General features: G+C 41.6%; 1 protein-coding gene across 1 annotated transcript in view; it reads right to left on the reverse strand.

Annotated features, from left to right (window-relative positions):
- The window catches only part of ADCY8 (adenylate cyclase 8), an 83,786-nt gene that overhangs the window by 48,595 nt on the left and 17,162 nt on the right, over positions 1-18,029 (reverse strand). Inside the window, exons 5-6 of the mRNA XM_015818810.1 lie at positions 17,163-17,321; positions 11,085-11,355 (exon numbers count right to left, since the gene is read on the reverse strand). Of these exons, the coding sequence (XP_015674296.1) occupies positions 11,085-11,355; positions 17,163-17,321 (430 nt within the window). The remainder of the gene's footprint in view (positions 1-11,084; positions 11,356-17,162; positions 17,322-18,029) is intronic.

The following is an 18,029-nucleotide window of genomic DNA, read 5'->3' on the forward strand; positions in this document are numbered from 1 at the left end:
TAATAAAATCTTGCAAGTCTGAACGTACATTTCTCTCCATCATCTCTACAGCCCAAGAAACTAGGGAGGGTCTTTTGCGAAATGTTTGCCATACCCATTTCCCTTCTGTGGGCATAGCTGTCCCTTACCTGACTGTTCTCTTGACAATGGCTCTTACCCTTGTCTCCCAAGGCCATTCCCACATAGCATTACAGTTCCCTGTCCCTGTGGTCTTCCCAGACTCTGCCTCTTCTGAAAATTAATCTTCAGCATCTGAAATCTTTAGCCCCTGGGGTGGGATAGGATATTTAGTATGACATAAGGTATTCTGGAGAAATGGTTCTACCAGTAGGAGGAGTGGCAGAACCTGGGGGTGGAGTTAAAAGAGGGATCAGCTCAGAATCTCTACGTAGCCACAAATGAGGCAAGTCCAGCCTTCCTTGAATTTCATGGACCCTTATCTAACTCCAAGCAGGTGCTAACTGCTACTTGAGAGGATTCCTATGCATAAGCGTAATTACCAGTAAATCAGTTTAATTGGATCTTCACATATGGACTTCGCTCCTGACACTACCACTGACTTTGTACTGAGCAACCTCAGAACAGATATGAAATCTGCTAATTGATTTTTAAGCCAGGAATTCCCACCCTCTGTCACCTTGAGTTGCACCAGCCTTCTAACAGCTGTAGACAGCTGTATTCCAAATTCCAATTCCCTGGGGGAATCCCTTTTAAAATAAAAGCAATCCTTATGGGAAGGGGCCATGCCACTGAAAGTCATAGCAAATACATAAGTCCTGGGATTGTCTCAGCTGGCAGGGAAAGGAAGTAAAGAGTACTTTTGTTCAAAGGAACAGGATCCTTGGACAGGGAAGGCAAAAATCAGGTGCCTGATTTTCAAGCGAGGAAAGATTGCAGGGGAGTTAGGGATTAGAAACGGGGAGAAAAACAGAGTGGTGAGTATTATCGCCCATCTTTCAACTGACTCTGAGTGGTTCCCAATCCAAAAGTAGAACAAATCTAAAAACAAACTATAAAATTAAACAGATTAAAGCATTAAAAACCACAAAAATCTGGCACCAAATCAAACATCTAATGTGCAGTGATTTAATCCTCTTCCAATGCTTGCAGGAGAAAGGCAGGTTTTCAAAGACCTACAAAAGGTTAAAAGGGTAGAGGCTTCCCAAACTTCAAGGGGCAAATTGTTCCATAGGGCAGGGGCTGCTTAGCCCCCATTAGATGCCAATATTTAGGGCAGTGATGGCGAACCTTTTAGAGACCGAGTGCCCAAATTGCAACCCAAAAACCACTTATTTATCGCCGGGTGCCAGGTGGGCGTGGCCCACCGGGTGGGCGTGGCTGTGGTGGTCATGGCAGATTGGGTGGATGTGGCCAAGGTGGGCGTGATCACCTTGATGTTGCTCGTGGGGAGCGACGCCTGTGGGGGCCGGGCAGGGTTGGAGAAGATCCAGGGGGTCTTTGGCAGGTGGGGTGGTGGGCAGGAGGCTTGTCTGTGGGGTGCAGCGAGGAAAGGCAGGGCAGGGGTGCCATTGAGGTGCAGGGCAAGGTAAGGCAGGGGACGGGGCGGCTGCTGCCTGACACCATCGGCCCCTGCACACAGAGGCCAGCAGCCAGCTCATGGGTGCTGGGATGCATCCGGCCATGTGGGACCTTGGCGAGTTAGCGAGCGGCTGGTTGAAGAGGGACGGTTCCCATCTCCGAAGCATGGTGCACGTGCCCACAGAGAGGGCTCTGAGTGCCGCCTCTGGCACGCGTGCCATAGGTTCGCCACCACTGATTTAGGGGAAGGGATTAGGAGCATGTCCATCCTCTCTAACCTGGTAGGACAGATAGATATTAAGGAAAGGTGGCCCTGCAAGCTTTGGGTTATGATTTAGGCAAAGTCTATATCACAATAGCTCCTGCCAATCTAGCAGTTTGAAAGCATGCAAATGCAAGTAAATAAATGGGTACCACTCTGGTGGGAAGGTAATAGTGCTCCATGATGTCGTGCTGGCCACATGACCATGGAAATGTCTTCAGACAGCACTGGCTCAACGGTCTTTGAAACAGAGATGAGCACCGCCACTTATAGTTGGCAATGACTAGCAGAATAAAATCCCCAGGGATTCCTTTGCTTATATATATATGTGATATATATATCACATATGCATGAGTGCATGGTTTATATTTATGCTGGAAAAACGTTTGTTGTTTGCCCATTGCATGGAGAATGAAAGCAATGAACATAGAATGTACAAGATTACTTCTAATCAGATGTTTGGATGAATGCACCTAATCAGAGGCAGGGATGATATTGATGATCCCACTGCTACCCTCCCCTGCACAACAACACAATGCCCCAAAAGAACTCAGTCTGATCTAACTCCCAGGGCTGCTAGGATAAAAAAGGGGAGAGCCCACTATATCAGTCTGAAGTCTTAAAAGGAAAACCACAAGGCAAAATAAATAGGTCAGGCATAGGTAGAATTGCCAGAAGCAGGAAGAATTAATCCAAAGCATTTATGCGCCATTTGACGCCCTGCAAACAAAGATGTTTGCACCCCAGCAGACAAAATTGCCCAGCAATCATTTCTCAATTTTCTCCACTTTTATAATATCTAATTACAGTAAACCACACTCAATGCAGGAAGCCAGTAAGGAGAGCTGGTCATGCATAGAATGAAAAGTAATCCAAACAGATTCTTGGAAAGAAAATATGAACCTGGGATAAACTCATGTCCAAATCCACTCTCAGTTATGGATGTTTCATGGATGATTTTGGACAAGTTCAACTCTTGGGGGTCTTCAAACGAGATCTATCTTACAGGGTTGTTTTTATAGAGAAAAGTAGTAGGAGGGGGGTGTAGAAGTGACATCTTGAGCTCCTAAAAGAAAGATGGGATAGGCATCTACAGAATAACAGGGTTGGAAGGGACCTTGGAGGTCTTATAGTCCAACCCCCTGCTCAGGCAGGAGACCCTATACCAGGCGTCTTCAAAGTTGGCAACTTTAAGACTTGTGGACTTCAACTACCAGAATTCCTCAGCCAGCCAGGGAGTTGAAGCCCACAAGTCTGGGAGTTGAATTCTGGGAGTTGAAGCCCACAAGTCTTAAAGTTGCCAACTTTGAAGATCCCTACACTAGACCAACCCAATAATCATATTAATAAATCTAGAGAATAGCTGGGGCCCCTGTAACAATACTGGCTGGCTGAGGAATTCTGGGAGTTGAAGTCCACAAGTTTTAAAGTTGCCAAGTTTGAAGACCCCTGCCCTATACCATTTCAGACAAATGGTATGTAATAAATAAAGACATTACAGATCAAGACAACATTAGCACCCGCTCTAGGGAAATGTTCTTTATTCTTCTTCAGAGTTATGAAGGTTTCTTACTCTAGAACGGTTGCTGGAATTGGGTATGTCTAGTTTAACGAAGAGTTTAACGAATTGGGTATGTCTAGTTTAACGAAGAGAAGGACAAGGAGGGACATGATAGCAGTGTTCCAATATCTCAGGGGCTGCCACAAAGAAGAGGGAGTCAAGCTATTCTCCAAGGCGCCTGAAGGCAGGACAAGAAGCAATGGATGGAAACTAATCAAGGAGAGAAGCAACCTAGAACTAAGGAGAAACTTCCTGACAGTTAGAACAATTAACCAGTGGAACAACCTGCCTCCAGAAGCGGTGAATGCTCCAACACTGGAAGTTTTTAAGAAGAGACTGGACAGCCATTTGTCTGAAATGGTATAGGGTTTCCTGCCTGAGCAGGGGGTTGGACTAGATGGCCTCCAAGGTCCCTTCCAACTTTACTATTATTATTATTATTATTATTATTATTATTATTATTATTATTATTATTATTATTATTATTATTATTATTATTATTATTATTATTATTATTATTATTATTATTATTATTATTATTATTATTATTATTATAGCTGGGGCCCCTGTAACAATACTGACTGGCTGAGGAATTCTGGGAGTTGAAGTCCACAAGTCTTAAAGTTGCCAAATTTGAAGACCCCCTGCCCTATACCATTTCAGACAAATGGTATGTAATAAATAAAGACCTAACAGATCAAGACAACATTAGCACCAGCTCTAGGGAAATGTTCTTTATTCTTCTTCAGAGTTATGAAGGTTTCTTATTCTAGAGTCTAGGCATCGGCTACAAAAGAGCAAAGCAAGATAGTTTACATGATAAAGCTTTAATATCAAGGCACGGGGATATTTCAGAAAAAAAAAAGTAGGACTAAGTTCATGCAGAGAAGGAAAATTGAGATTGTGTGATTTTTGGATCTGCCCTAGCAAAAGAGGAGGCGGTGTTCGGTTGACTTTCTTCCAGACTGACTCATAGTCCGTCAAGTGTGGCAGAAAAGACTGGTGTCTTAGGGCATTTTAACCTTTTCTGCTTTAATTTCTCTCGACAGCCTTCAAAAGGGATTTTGATGACATCGCTCATAGAGGGAGAGAGAGATGGAGAGAGAGCAAATCACAACCCACACATTTTTAAGCTGCCAAACTTTCTAGTTATGCGTTCAGAAATAACTTCTTTATCTTTTCAGATCATTTCAACAATCTTTCAAATTGTTGAAAATGCTTCCCGGAAAAACACAACCACACCTCCAGTGAGCTACAGGCAACGCTGGAGAGATGTCTGAGATGAAAAGTTGCCTTGAACAGAAAACTTCTATCTCTTTCCCTTTATCCCTGAGGAATTTCAAAGTGCTTGCTTCTGTTTCAATCACCCTAAATGTTGTTGACTTTTGAGATATCCGTTCCTCTAACTCAGTGGTTCTCAACCTTTTTAATGCCGCGACCCCAACCGGTCGTAAGTCGAGGACTAAACCGGTCGTAAGTTGAGGACTACCCAACCGGTCGTAAGTCGAGGACTTTCCCTGCCCGGGAGCGCCGCACATGCGTGGTTCCACCCCCTGCGCCGGCCGAGGCGTAGCTGGCAAGCGGCAGAGACAGAGCAGACCGACCACCAGCTGGCCCAGCCCAAGGAAGGTAAGGCACCCGCTGGAAAAGGGGAAAAAAATGGCGGACAAAAAAAATGGCAGACAAAAAAAATGGCGGACAGCCTTGCTTGGCGACCCCCATAAAATGGTCGATCGACCCCAAATGGGGTCCCGACCCACAGGTTGAGAACCACTGCTCTAACTGTTCATCTACTGGACCCAAAGGTTTCCTCAGAATGAGAAGATAGGTGCCATGTTCTTGTGAGACAAGATCCACCCCTTAGGTACGTCCATGAGATGACAGAAGACAGACATAAAAGGGGCATAGATAATTATCATGATGTAATGGTGTATATTTTGACATGTGCATCATTTTCTATCCTTGTCTTGGAGAAACTCAACCACATCAGAAGTTCTTCTATACATTCCCTGCTTGTCACAGTGATAGGTTTCAAAGCTGAATGTAAAAGTCCTTCAGGCATGACCTATATAAACATCTCTCTCTCTCTCTCTCTCTCTCTCTCTCTCTCTCTCTCTCTCTCTCTCTCTCTCTCTCTCTCTCTCTCTCTCTCTCTCTCTCTCTCTCTCTCTCTCTCTCTCTCAACAAAAGACTGTCTGCAATCCTACCTTTTCTGATATTGTTCTACGATGTTGCTTAGACAATGAGTTTTAAATATGCAACAAGGTCTGACGACAATCAGAATGAGGACAAATGAGGACGTCTTTAGTTTGGGTAGAAAAATAAGAGACGAAAATCTACCCAACCATAGTGGTAAACAATTTTTTGTTTACCTCTATCAGTTTGCACATCAATGAAGATAAGTAAAGTAGAGGAATCTGAGAGTGATTTTACAGAACAGGAGTTTTTTTTTTTTTAACCCAGAAGGCAGGTGCATTCAAGTCTATCAGTTCATCATATAGATGGAAAATCATTTTCTTACTCTTTGCCGTAACCCAGGACCATTCAACTATCGAGCATTTTTAACCAGAGGAAGCTTGAAAACTTCAGTTTATGCTGCAAAATTTATGGGATGAATGGCCGGGTTTGTACCCCAGGCTAAACCCTAAACCCAAACTCAGTTTCTGGGTTTTCATACGTTAGGCCAGGGGTAGGCAACCTTGGCTCTTTTATGACTCGTAGACTTCAACTCCCAGAATTCCTGAGCCAGCCATGCTGAGGGGAAAGGGAGAGGTTTCCAAGCTGAGCCACGCTGCCTCAGGAATTCTGGGAGTTGAAGTCCACAAGTCATAAAAGAGCCAAGGTTGCCTACCCCTGGTCTAGTGGTTAAGCTACCAATCTAGAAACCGGAGACTGTGAGTTCTAGTCTGCCTTAGGAATGAAAGCCGGATGGGTGATCACTCTCAGTCCAACTCAACTTCCAGGGTTGTTGTGGGAAAAATATAAGGATGAAGAAGAATTCGGTAAGTTTGCCACTTTGAATTATTTGTAAAAATAAGAAAGCCGGGCTATTAAATAAATGTATTAAATCAATAAAATCATTTATATACAAATTATGAGCTCTATCTTCCCCAATACACACAGTGTTGGAGGATTGAAAAAGAAACAGCAATGGATTCACTCTCAAGGATGATAAATCAATATTCAAAAGCTTTTGAGCAGGGATCTTCAAACTTGGCCCTTTTATGACTTGTGGACTTCAACTCCCAGAATTCCTCAGCCAGCATGTCTGGCTGAGGAATTCTGGGAGTTGAAGTCCACAAGTCATAAAAGGGCCAAATTTGAAGACTCCTGCTTTAGAAGATCAGGTTGCAAGCAATGCACTGTGTAATCCTCAAAATGCCATCTTCTATCATTTTTTCTCCCCAAATAATTTTTAGAAACCTGCTTTTTAAACTTAAAAAGGGGTGAAAAAGTCATCTTTTGCCTCAAGATCGTTGTTCTATTTTTAACTGTGATTATATTTAATTATAATTCTCTTTTTATCTATATTTTTATTAGTTTTAGTTATTTTGGCATCAAGGGGAGCAGAATTTCTATATAGTACTATGGTATTAATATTTTTATTTTTATCAAATAGGCATGCATAGGATTTGCACTGAGGTATACAATGGAGGACTGAATGCTTCTGAAATACATTTTCTAAATTATAATGACAATTTTGATTTCTAATAAACACTCAGAAATACCAGCATAGTAGATAGCTGGGATGTTCAAAAGAGCTTCTTCCCAAAATATTCCAGAGAATTTTCCCCACCCAAAATGGGTCAGTCTAAATATTCCACAGTCCTTCATCCAACTTGAAGCCATGTAGACAGAGTATAGTCAACAGATTCCTATACACACAACTACTGTGGTCACCCAACACACTAAACTGTAAATCTGGATTCACAAGCCCCAAATCTGTATTTATGGAATAAGCTATGCTCAAACAATGAAACCTATTATGGCTTAACTAGATGGCTGAGATCACTCTGAATTCTAAGATGAGCCTGGATATCCACAATGTGGCAAAACGCAAATCATCCAGTCACTTTTTAAATAATAATAGTAACAGCAATAAACTAGGGGTGACATGATAATAAATATAAAAACTAAGGGTGACTTGGGGTGACTTGTTAGCGATATTGCAGTATTAGAGGAGCTACCACAAAGAAGAGGGGGTTGACTTATTTTTCAAAGCATCAGAAAGCAAGACAAGAAACAATGGATGGAAACTAATCAATGAGAGAAGCAACCTGGAATTAAGGAGAAACTTCCTAACAGTGAGAGCAATTAACCAGTGGAACAGCTTGCCTTCAGAAGTTGTGGGTGTTTCATCAGTGGAGGTTTTTAAGAAGAGACTGGACAGTCACATGTCTCAAATTGTATAGGGTCTCCTGCTTGAGCAGGGGTTTGGACTAGAAGACCTCCAAGGTCCCTTCCAGCTCTATTCTGATTGAAAATAAACAACAACTGGAGCACCTCTTGAATACCATTGGCATTGGCAAATTCACCATCAGTCAATTGCAAAAGGCAGCTTTATACAGCTTACATCCTGTGACAATATCTGTAATACCATCGAACATCCAAATTTGCTTATTCCAGGTCCTTGGGAAGGACTCGGTAGGTGGACAAAAAAATGCCAAATCCAATCTAAACATCTGGCTGACTGTGTCTAATCATATTAACTTCAATGTCCATGTCTGCTCATTTATAGGAGATGACCAGGCTGAGCCCGAGGGAGGGGTTCAAACGCATCATAAGCCATGAATCCCTGCACGCCTGCAAGAGATCTAAGTCCAGCCCACCTTGAATGTCTTTCTTATCTCCCGCTCATTTCCCTTGACCGTTAGTAGCTCAGATTCTTGTAGAGAGCTTAAGCTTGCAATAAATCTTTATACTCATTTAAACTTCCCGAATCTCCTGATTTCCCCAGCTCTTAACATCATTTTCCCAAATGATTCTGGTGGCCAACAGAGATAGAAATATCAGTATTACCATAAATACACAACACAAATAAATAACGACACAACAAAAATTAAAAGAATGGTAGCTGAGAACAACCAATGAAAATAAGTATATAATTATATCATAATTAATTAATTATAATTATTATTAATTGATTAATTAATTAATAATTATTAATTGATAATTAATTTATCTATATAAATAAAAATGTAAATGTCCATTTGTTCAAAATCTTAAATCTCCGAAAGTTCTTCACCGATTGCTTTGAAATTTTGACACAACGTTGCATTCGAATACGTGCATGTTTTTATATACCTATATTATATAGATGTCACACCTGTGACAGGTAAAACATGCTTTTTTAAAAAAACAGCGCCATCTGTTGGATGTAAAAGCAACACACGCTTTTACCAGACTGAGTCACAGCAACGCGTGGCTGGGTACAGCTAGTATAATATATAATAATAACAATCACTCACAGGGTCAACTAACCTCCTGACCTGTGTGCACGGGAGAAGAGCAAGTCTTAAGGTCTTCTGAACAACCACCAAGATCTCAGGGGAAAAATCATTTTCCAAAGGACCGTGGGGTGACAGACAAGCCATCTCTAGCATATTGCACAAACTGAGCCAGTATTTGCCCTGTCGGATTACGGTTTAGTTTCTAACATAAATCAGATGAAGCAATCCATTGTGTCATGACTTGACAAAATCAAAGGGCGGGAAGTTTTCATAAGTGATTGAATAGAAACGAAGCCCTTTCTTTGCAGAAGTAATGAGTAAATAGTTCCCTATATGAGGCGAGAAAATGGAATCTGGTGTTTCCCCCAGTGTAATCATTTCCTGGACGTAGGGACAGAGAATATGAAAATAACTCTTTGTCTCTTATTCCTTCTTAGAAGTCTGGATGGACCTCCAGAAACAATGAAAATCAACTTGATATGAGGGCCAGGATGCCCAGGATAAACTGACATTTATTTTTATATTTAATGAGGGGGGATTGGCTTGGGTTTTTGCATTGTTCTATATATTGTAACATAATTTTTCTTTATTATTGGAAATGGTTGAGAATCTTGGTTCCCTGCAATGGGTATTAATGTGATGAAAAAATGGAATGACAAATGTGCCACACTGTTTTGCTGCAACTGCCTTACCTTACTTACTTGCATGTTGATATCACAACCCAGGTATGAAAGGGGTGGAGTTTGCAAGGCAATAACCTGATGCATGTTTCGTCAATTGTCTCTCCTCACCCCCAGCTGTTCACTTCTGTGGACCCTCATGATTTTGCATTGCAGGGAAGCATAGAGTTTCCCATTTGCTATGTGAAGAGCTCTCAAGGGCAATCACCACTTGCCCACCTGCGAACCTTAAGGCTGGCTTTAGGACATTTATGTGCTAGTAACAGTTAGGCAGTTTAAGTTGGTATCTATCTCTCTATCCATCAATCCAGCTACCCATCATCTATTTACCTACCCATCTTTCACCATCCATCCATCCATCCCTCTGTCCATTTTTCTATTATCTATCTACCTAACAATCTTTTGTCATCCATCCATCATCCATCCACCGTTCCATCCATCTATCTGTCATGTTCTATCTCTTTATCAATCCAATCGTCATCCTTCTACCTATCTCTGTCTGTCTGTCTGTCTGTCTGTCTGTCTGTCTGTCTGTCTGTCTGTCTGTCTGTCTGTCTGTCTGTCTGTCTATCTATCTATCATCTATCATCTATCCATCCATCCATCTCTCTATCTGTTTATTCATCATTTATCTACCTATCTTTTGTTAATCAACCATCCATCCTCCCATCCATCTAACCATCATGTTCTATCTTTCTTCTTTCTTTCTTTCTTTCTTTCTTTTTCTTTCTTTCTTTCTTTCTTTCTTTCTTTCTTTCTTCTTTTTTCTTTTTCTTTCTTTTTTCTTTTTTTCTTTTTTTCTTTCTTTCTTTCTTTCTTTTTTTCTATCATCTATCAATCATCTATCTATCTATCTATCTATCTATCTATCTATCTATCTATCTATCTATCTATTTCTCTCTCTATCTCTCTTTATCTTTCTACCTATCACACTCCATCCATCCATCCATCCATCCATCCCTCATTTATCTACCTATTTCTCACCTTCCGTCATGTCTCTCTTTCTCTCTCTCTCATGCATCATCTATCTAAAGTATCTATCTCTCTGTTTTCATCCACCTCTAACTACTTATCCATCTATCCGTCCATGCATCTTCTCTCTCTCTCTCTCTCTCTCTCTCTCTCTCTCTCTCTCTCTCTCTCTCTCGCTCTCTCTCTCTCTCACCATCATTCCATCATCTCTCTCTTTTTCTCTCTCAATGAAGCATTGTTCAGGCACCCATGGGTCCACCAAAATAAAAAAACACATTAAGCCTAAAACATGCCTAAAATCTACAGGACACCCCATTTGATAGTCTGGAATTACAAGTCTTCAGCCACCATGTTTTGATGGTGTCTGCCACCCGTAAAAGCCTTTCGCGCTTCCTGTGGAACAGAGCGATGACCTCTGATATGTTTCCAGTTCAGCTAACTCTCAGAGCAGAGGGACAGTTCCCAGGTTCGTATACATAGCTTAATTCTGCCCAGCAGCAGTGTTTTTAATTAGCTCTTGTCGTTTAGAGGAAAGGCTAAGCAGAAATTTCTTTCCTTGGATATGGAAATGAAGTCAAACCTAAGTGGCAGGTGATATTAAAGAGGAACATTAAACTTACATGCTGCTTTCCCACGATGTTATCAAAAGGAAGCTCGGGGCTCCAGGATCCTTCCGTGAACGTCGCTCCGCTGTTTCTCCTGTCTGAAGAAGGGATAGACTCTTTGACAATGTCTTCGGGTAAAGTCAGCAGGCTTTCCTCGGGCTGTTTGATCAGGTAGGTCTCGATGTTGTGTTTCCTCAAAAACTCATTGCGTTCTTTGCCATGTCCTTCCTCCACTTTATAATCCCCATTGAGACAATCTAGAGTCGCTTTGGATATGTGGATTCGCCTACAAGAGAGGTAAAGAAGGAGCAGAACGGATAGAAGTGAGGCACAGCTGGGCAATTCTGAGGAACACCAAGGCAGAATGTTATAAAATGAAGGAGAATATTTGTAGCTCAGGGTTGATACGGGGGGTGCTTGTTGCTCTCCAGGTTTGCCTATTTTCTTGCAGACGTTTCATTACCCTAACTCAGTGGTTCTCAACCTTTTTAATGCCGCGACCCCCAACCGGTCGTAAGTCGAGGACTAAACCGGTCGTAAGTTGAGGACTACCCAACCGGTCGTAAGTCGAGGACTTTCCCTGCCCGGGAGCGCCACGCATGCGTGGTTCCGCCCCCTGTGCCGGCCGAGGCGTAGCTGGCAAGTGGCAGAGACGGAGCAGGCCAACCACCAGCTGGCCCAGCCCAAGGGAGGTAAGGCACCCGCCGGAAAAGGGGGGAAAAATGGCGGACAGCCTTGCTTGGCGACCCCCGTGAAATGGTCGATCAACCCCAAATGGGGTCGCGACCCATAGGTTGAGAACCGCTGCCCTAACTACTGTAGGAAACATCATCAGTTACAGAAACATAGCCAGCCATACCAACAGGCTGAAAAACAGCTTCTATCCAGGGGCTGTCAGGCTCTTGAATGGGACATGCTAATTTCATGCATGACAGACTGGTGAGGCCGGCGTGCTGTGCAATTAGCTCACAGGGTGTAATAAGTTGGGAGTTTGTAGTCACTGTGAGTTGTGGGGGGGGGGGCACGGAGGGAGGCTCAGCCAATCTCACTGTATACATGTTATACTTTGATAATAAAGGTTCATTCATTCATTCAGTGCTAGTCAGGGATGATGTTACCTAGTAGGGTAATGAAACGTCTGCAAGAAAACAAGCAACCTCAGAGAGCACCAAAGACCCCTCGTGTTACAAGATGTTTTTTGTGGCTGAAAAAAGGTTGTGTGGCACTTTCTCTCAGGAGTGGATTTGCCTGTTTAGCTCGCTGCGAATCCATAGGTAGACTAATACTGTGTGTTCAGGTCATTCTTGACTTACAATCGTTCGTTTAGTGACCATTCAGAGTTACAACAGCACTGAAAACAGTGACTTATGATCATTTTTCACACTTACGGCCATTGCAGCATTCCCGTGGTCACATGATCAAAATTTAGAGACAAGGCAACTGGTTCGTATTTATGAAACTTGCAGTGTTCGAACTTCTGACAAGCAAAGAATCTGGGGGAGGCAGATTCACTTAACAGCCGTGTTCCTAACTTAACGACTGCAGTGATTCACTTGACTGCAGTGGCAAGAAAGGTCGTAACATGGGGCAAAACGTTCTTAACAAATGTCTCACTAAGTGACAGAAATTTGGGGCACAATTGTGATCGTAAATCGAGGACGACCTTTATGTGTGTACTCAATGTTGATTCCTGGCCACTGCTTGCACCGATTCCTGTGGTTTTCTTGGCAAGACTTAAAAAGTGGCTTCCTCTTGCCTTTTTTCTAGGGCTGAGACAGAGTGACCGGCCCAAGGTCACCCAGATGTTTTCGTGCCTAAGACAGGACTAAAACTCACAATCTCCTAGTTTTTAGCATAAAACAGCAATATTAGCTGAAGCAAAATTCAGTTAGCATTAACTGTTCTCCTTAAAAAAAACACCACTTCTTTTTGGAAATATATGAAGTCCTTACAGTGGGATAAGAAAACTCTTGAAGTTTTCTTCCTTTTAACAGCAAAAATGCCTCACGTGCTAATAGGAGACACTCTGCAAAGCAATTTGTTTTTTTCTTTCAGCACTTCCTCTGGGCTGACCAAAGAACCACTTCTCTTTAAATTTATTTTATTCAAAAAATTTAAAACAAGCTTCAAAAACCCCCCACCTTTTTTTTAAATAAAGACAAAACAAAACTAAACAAAACATTTAAAAATTTGTGCAGGTCCTGGAAGGATCCTGGATGGATCAGAGATATGGATTGTGGTAGTTTGTGGTAGATAAGAAGCTGCTGTAGACTTTCTGTGAATCAAATGCAACAACAGACGGTTGACAGAGGATTTAAAAATTTTGAAGAGTATAATGCTGTGTGGGAAGTCAGCCCCCCAGAGAAGGAAATATTAAAAGGGCAGGAAAATATATTTCCTCAAAGGATCTTAAAGAGGCAGAAAAGTATGCCCAGGTTTTCTTAATAGCCCCAGGTCTCCCTTCCCCAAGCAGAAACTAGCTCTATAGAAATGCAGATGTAATAATCCATTCAGGAAGATTGAAGCCCTCCAGCTAGTCACAGTGTTTCTCAACCTTGACAATTTTAAGGCATGTGGACTTCAACTCCCAGAATTCCACAGCCAGCAATGCTGGCTGTGGAATTCTGGGAGTTGAAGTCCACATGCCTTAAAATTGTCAAGGTTGAGAAACACTGAGCTAGAAGCTTAGGAAGACAAAGACTCCCAAATTCTACATACCCCATCCAAACTCTAAGACAGGACATAATAGGATTAACACAGAGATACCAAAGGGCACACTCAGACTCAGGTCAAAGTTCATGCCACAGGAATAACTCCAAACAAAAGGCTCCAGAGGGTATAAAAACCCACTCCCTACATGTGCTCACTCTCTCTTTTCTGCCAGAGCCATCTTTCTGTCTGGCTCTCCTCTTCAATAAACTGCAACCTTCTTTCTGAAGCAGTCGCCATGTTGTTTATTCCCAGCTTGGACTGGACCCTGATGAAGACTTTTCCTTCAACAGCTGCTTTCTAGGGTTGGGACCTTTTTTTCTACCTATCTATATGGTGATCCGAATGTGGCTGTTAGAAAGTAGATTAAAAACTGGCATTAAAAGATATTGTGATATGGGATCCTCCCACTTGGTACTGATCTTCTAATGTTATTAATTAATTTATTTTTTTTAAAAAATCCCTCCTTTTTATTTTTATAAATAACTCAAGGCTCTCATGCTTAAGGCAGAACTGTAACTCACGGTCTCCTGGTTTTTACTATGGTGTGCCTTAACCACTAGATCAAACTGGGTTTTATTTTTATTAGTTTGTTTTATTGGTTTTATTATGATTCTATGTAGATAAGGACCACTTTTTAACTATGCCTGCATTACTAGCAGTAACGATGAAGTGGGCCTGAGGGCTATGTAATTTTGAGCATGTGGCAGCTTTCTGCCTGGGTAGTAAGTATTGTTATTAAGCGATCAGCATCTTTTTCAGAGAGAGAGTTTCTTGTTCCAATGACTGCAACAGTTCTGATATGCAGAGATCAGTGACATGCAGTTGAGTCTGGCCAGCAGGGAGATAAAGGGCTTTATCCGGAATTATGAAATGTCAGAAAGAAAAATGGATATATCTCTGAAAAGAAGTTCAAGCAGTCAAATGTCGGGACGCTATCATACTTCAGAGCATTATTATAAAATCGTAAAAGGTTGTTTCTACACTGCAAAGCCAGATGAATTTTATATCAGAGACAGGTTTTTTGATTCTGCAGCATGGAATATTCTAAAGAGAATTTTGCAAATTCTGCACTTACAGATTGCCTAGAAGTCTTCTCCAGAGTGACATATGAAAACATACAAAGAACGATTGCAGGAATTGGGTGTGTCTACTCTAGTGAAAAGAAAGGGGTGACATGATAGCAATGTTCCAATATTTGAGGGGTTGCCAAAAAGAAGAAAGGGTCAACTTATTTTCCAAAACATCAGAGAGCAGGACAAGAAATAACGGATGGAAACTAATCAAGAAGAGAACCAGCCTAGAAATAAGGAGAAACTTCCTGACAGTGACAGCAATTAACCCGTGGGACGGCTTGCCTTTAGAAGTTGTGAATGCTCCAACACTAAAGGATTTTAAGAAGAGGTTGGACAGCCATTTGTGTGAAATGGTATAGGGTCTCCTGCTTGAGCAGGGGGTTGGGCTACTAGGAGACCCCCAAGATCCCTTCCAAATCTGATGTTCTATGACGATGTTCCTTGACTTCTTTGGTGAGAAAAGATGTCTAATAAATGCATGGCTCTCTGTGATATGTATGTATATATGTGTATATGTATGTATGTGTATGTATATGTATACTGTATGTATACGTATATGTATACACACACATAGATACATATACAAATATACATAGATACACACCCAAATCCATTTCAAGTAGTCCTCGACTTACAACCAGTTGCTTAGCAACCATTTGAGGTTGTGACAGACCCTTCTAGAAGATACTGTACCTACCTCAGATAGTGTTTGATGTATGACCAAAATTTCTGCTGCTAAGCAAGACACTTGTTAAATGAGTTGTTCCTCAGGTTATGACCTTCTTTTAACCACAGTTGCCAAGTGAATCACTGTAATTATTACGTGAATCACGGGCTCATTAAGTGAATCTGGGTCCCCCTATTGACTTTGCTTATTGTAAGTCAGCTGAGAAGGTTGCAAATGGTGATCACATGACCCTGGGACACTGTAAGCATCACTGGAAGTTTTTAAGAAGAGACTGGACAGCCATTTGTCTGAAATGGTATAGAGTTTCCTGCCTGAGCAGGGGATTGGACTAGATGACCTCCAAGGTCCCTTCCAACTTTATTATTATTATTATTATTATTATTATTATTATTATTATTATTATTATTATTATTATTATTATTGATGGCCAGTTGCCAAGTACTTCAGTTTTGATCACATGACCATGGGAATGGTGCAAAGGTCATTAGTGTGAAAAACGGTCATAAACCATTTTTTCAATGCTGGATAACTTCAAACGGTCACTAAACGAATGTTATAAGTCAAGGACTTCCTATATCTGATTCTGAAATTCTGATGACTACCCCCCCAGTCATGTGATCATATTTCAGGCCCTTGGTAACTGGTCCACATTTATGGCTGTTGTTAGTGTCCCACACTCAGTTCATCATAATTTACAATATTTTGGTCCCAAAACTGGCATTTACTTCTGGTTCTGGCAAAAATGCCTCATAGCAAACAAGGGGTTTACTTAGTGAGCACGGCATTCACTTAATTATCACCACAAAAAAAGATTATAAAATCAGAACCATCATGACTTACAATCACAATGGGCAAGTTCCATTACAGTTATAAGTAGAGAGCTACCTGTAAAGGTCAAAAGTCGAAGCTATCAAGAGGCTACTCGGGGTAGGCAGCCTTGGCTCTTTTATGATTCGTGGATTTCAACTCCCAGAATTCCTGAGCCAGCCATGCTGAGGGGAAAGGGAAAGGTTTCCATGTTGAGCCATGCTGGCTCAGGAATTCTGGGAGTTGAAGTCCACGAGTCATAAAAGAGCGAAGGTTGCCTACCCCTGGGCTAGATCTCAGGAACATCAAGCCATATACATAACATGCCCATATCTCTGCAACTAGAAGTCTGTGATATGGGCTGAATGACACGTAAAGACTTCCCTCCAAGACACCCAGTGCAGTGAGTTTCCAGGGCTGAGCGTGGACCTGAATTTGGATTTTCGCAGAATGAATCCAACACCTTCACCAATAGCCCATCCCTGTACACCAGGGTTCTCCAAACTTGGCAACTTTAAGACTTGTGGACTTCAACTCCCAGAATTCCTCAGCTATTTCTCAATTCTGGGAGCTGAAGTCCATAAGTCTTAAAGTTGCCAAATTTGGAGAACCCTGCTGCAGACCAGGCATAAAACCTGATTGAGGAATTCCTTCCTTATCAGAATCATGAGCAAATCCAAGAAAACCATGCTTATAATTGAGACGTCTAAGAGAGGCAGCAGTTTTCCGGGGCCCAGACTTCAATATTCCTGCTGTAAAAGTGAGACTCAAAATCTAGAACATGATGGCCTCATTTGACCAGATTCCACTTACCCAGGTATTCCACCTGACTCAAGTTTGTTTGCAATGTCTACATCCCACGACCAGACATCAAATTGCCATTTCCGCAGACCCAGAACCCCACACAGCACAGATCCAGAGTGTATGCCGATCCTCATGTCCACATCATGCTTTGTCCTTGACCGAACATACCTAAAAAAAGATTCAATTCAATTTTATTCAGATGTAGATGTAGATATAGATATAATATGTATAGATATATGTATAGATATATAGATATAGAATAATAATAATAATAATAATAATAATAATAATAATAATAATAATAATAATAATAATAATAATAATAATAATAATAATAATAATAATAATAAAGATGGAAGGGACCTTGGAGGTCATCTAGTCCAACCCCCTGCTCAGGCAGGAAACCCTATACCATTTTGGACAAATGGCTGTCCAGTTTCTTCTTAAAAACTTCCAGTGTTGGCGCATTCACCACTTCTGGAGGCAGGTTGTTCCACTGGTTAATTGTTCTAACTGTCAGGAAGTTTCTCCTTAGTTCTAGGTTGCTTTTCTCTTTGGTTAGTTTCCGCCCGTTGCTTCTTGTCCTGCCTTTAGGCGCTTTGGAAAATAGCTTGACTCCCTCTTCTTTGTGGCAGCCCCTGAGATACTGGAACACTGCTATCATGTCCCCCCTCGTCCTTCGTTAAACTAGACATACCCAATTCCAGCAACCGTTCCTTATATGTTTTAGCCTCCAGTCCCCTAATCATCTTTGTTGCTCTTCTCTGCACTCTTTCTAGAGTCTCAACATCTTTTTTACATCGTGGTGACCAAAACTGGATGCAGTATTCCAAGTGTGGCCTTACCAAGGCATTGTAAAGTGGTATTAATACTTCA

Source organism: Protobothrops mucrosquamatus, unplaced genomic scaffold (genome assembly GCF_001527695.2).
Source record: "Protobothrops mucrosquamatus isolate PMUCROS unplaced genomic scaffold, P.Mucros_1.0 scaffold794, whole genome shotgun sequence".
Classification (NCBI taxonomy): domain Eukaryota; kingdom Metazoa; phylum Chordata; class Lepidosauria; order Squamata; family Viperidae; genus Protobothrops; species Protobothrops mucrosquamatus.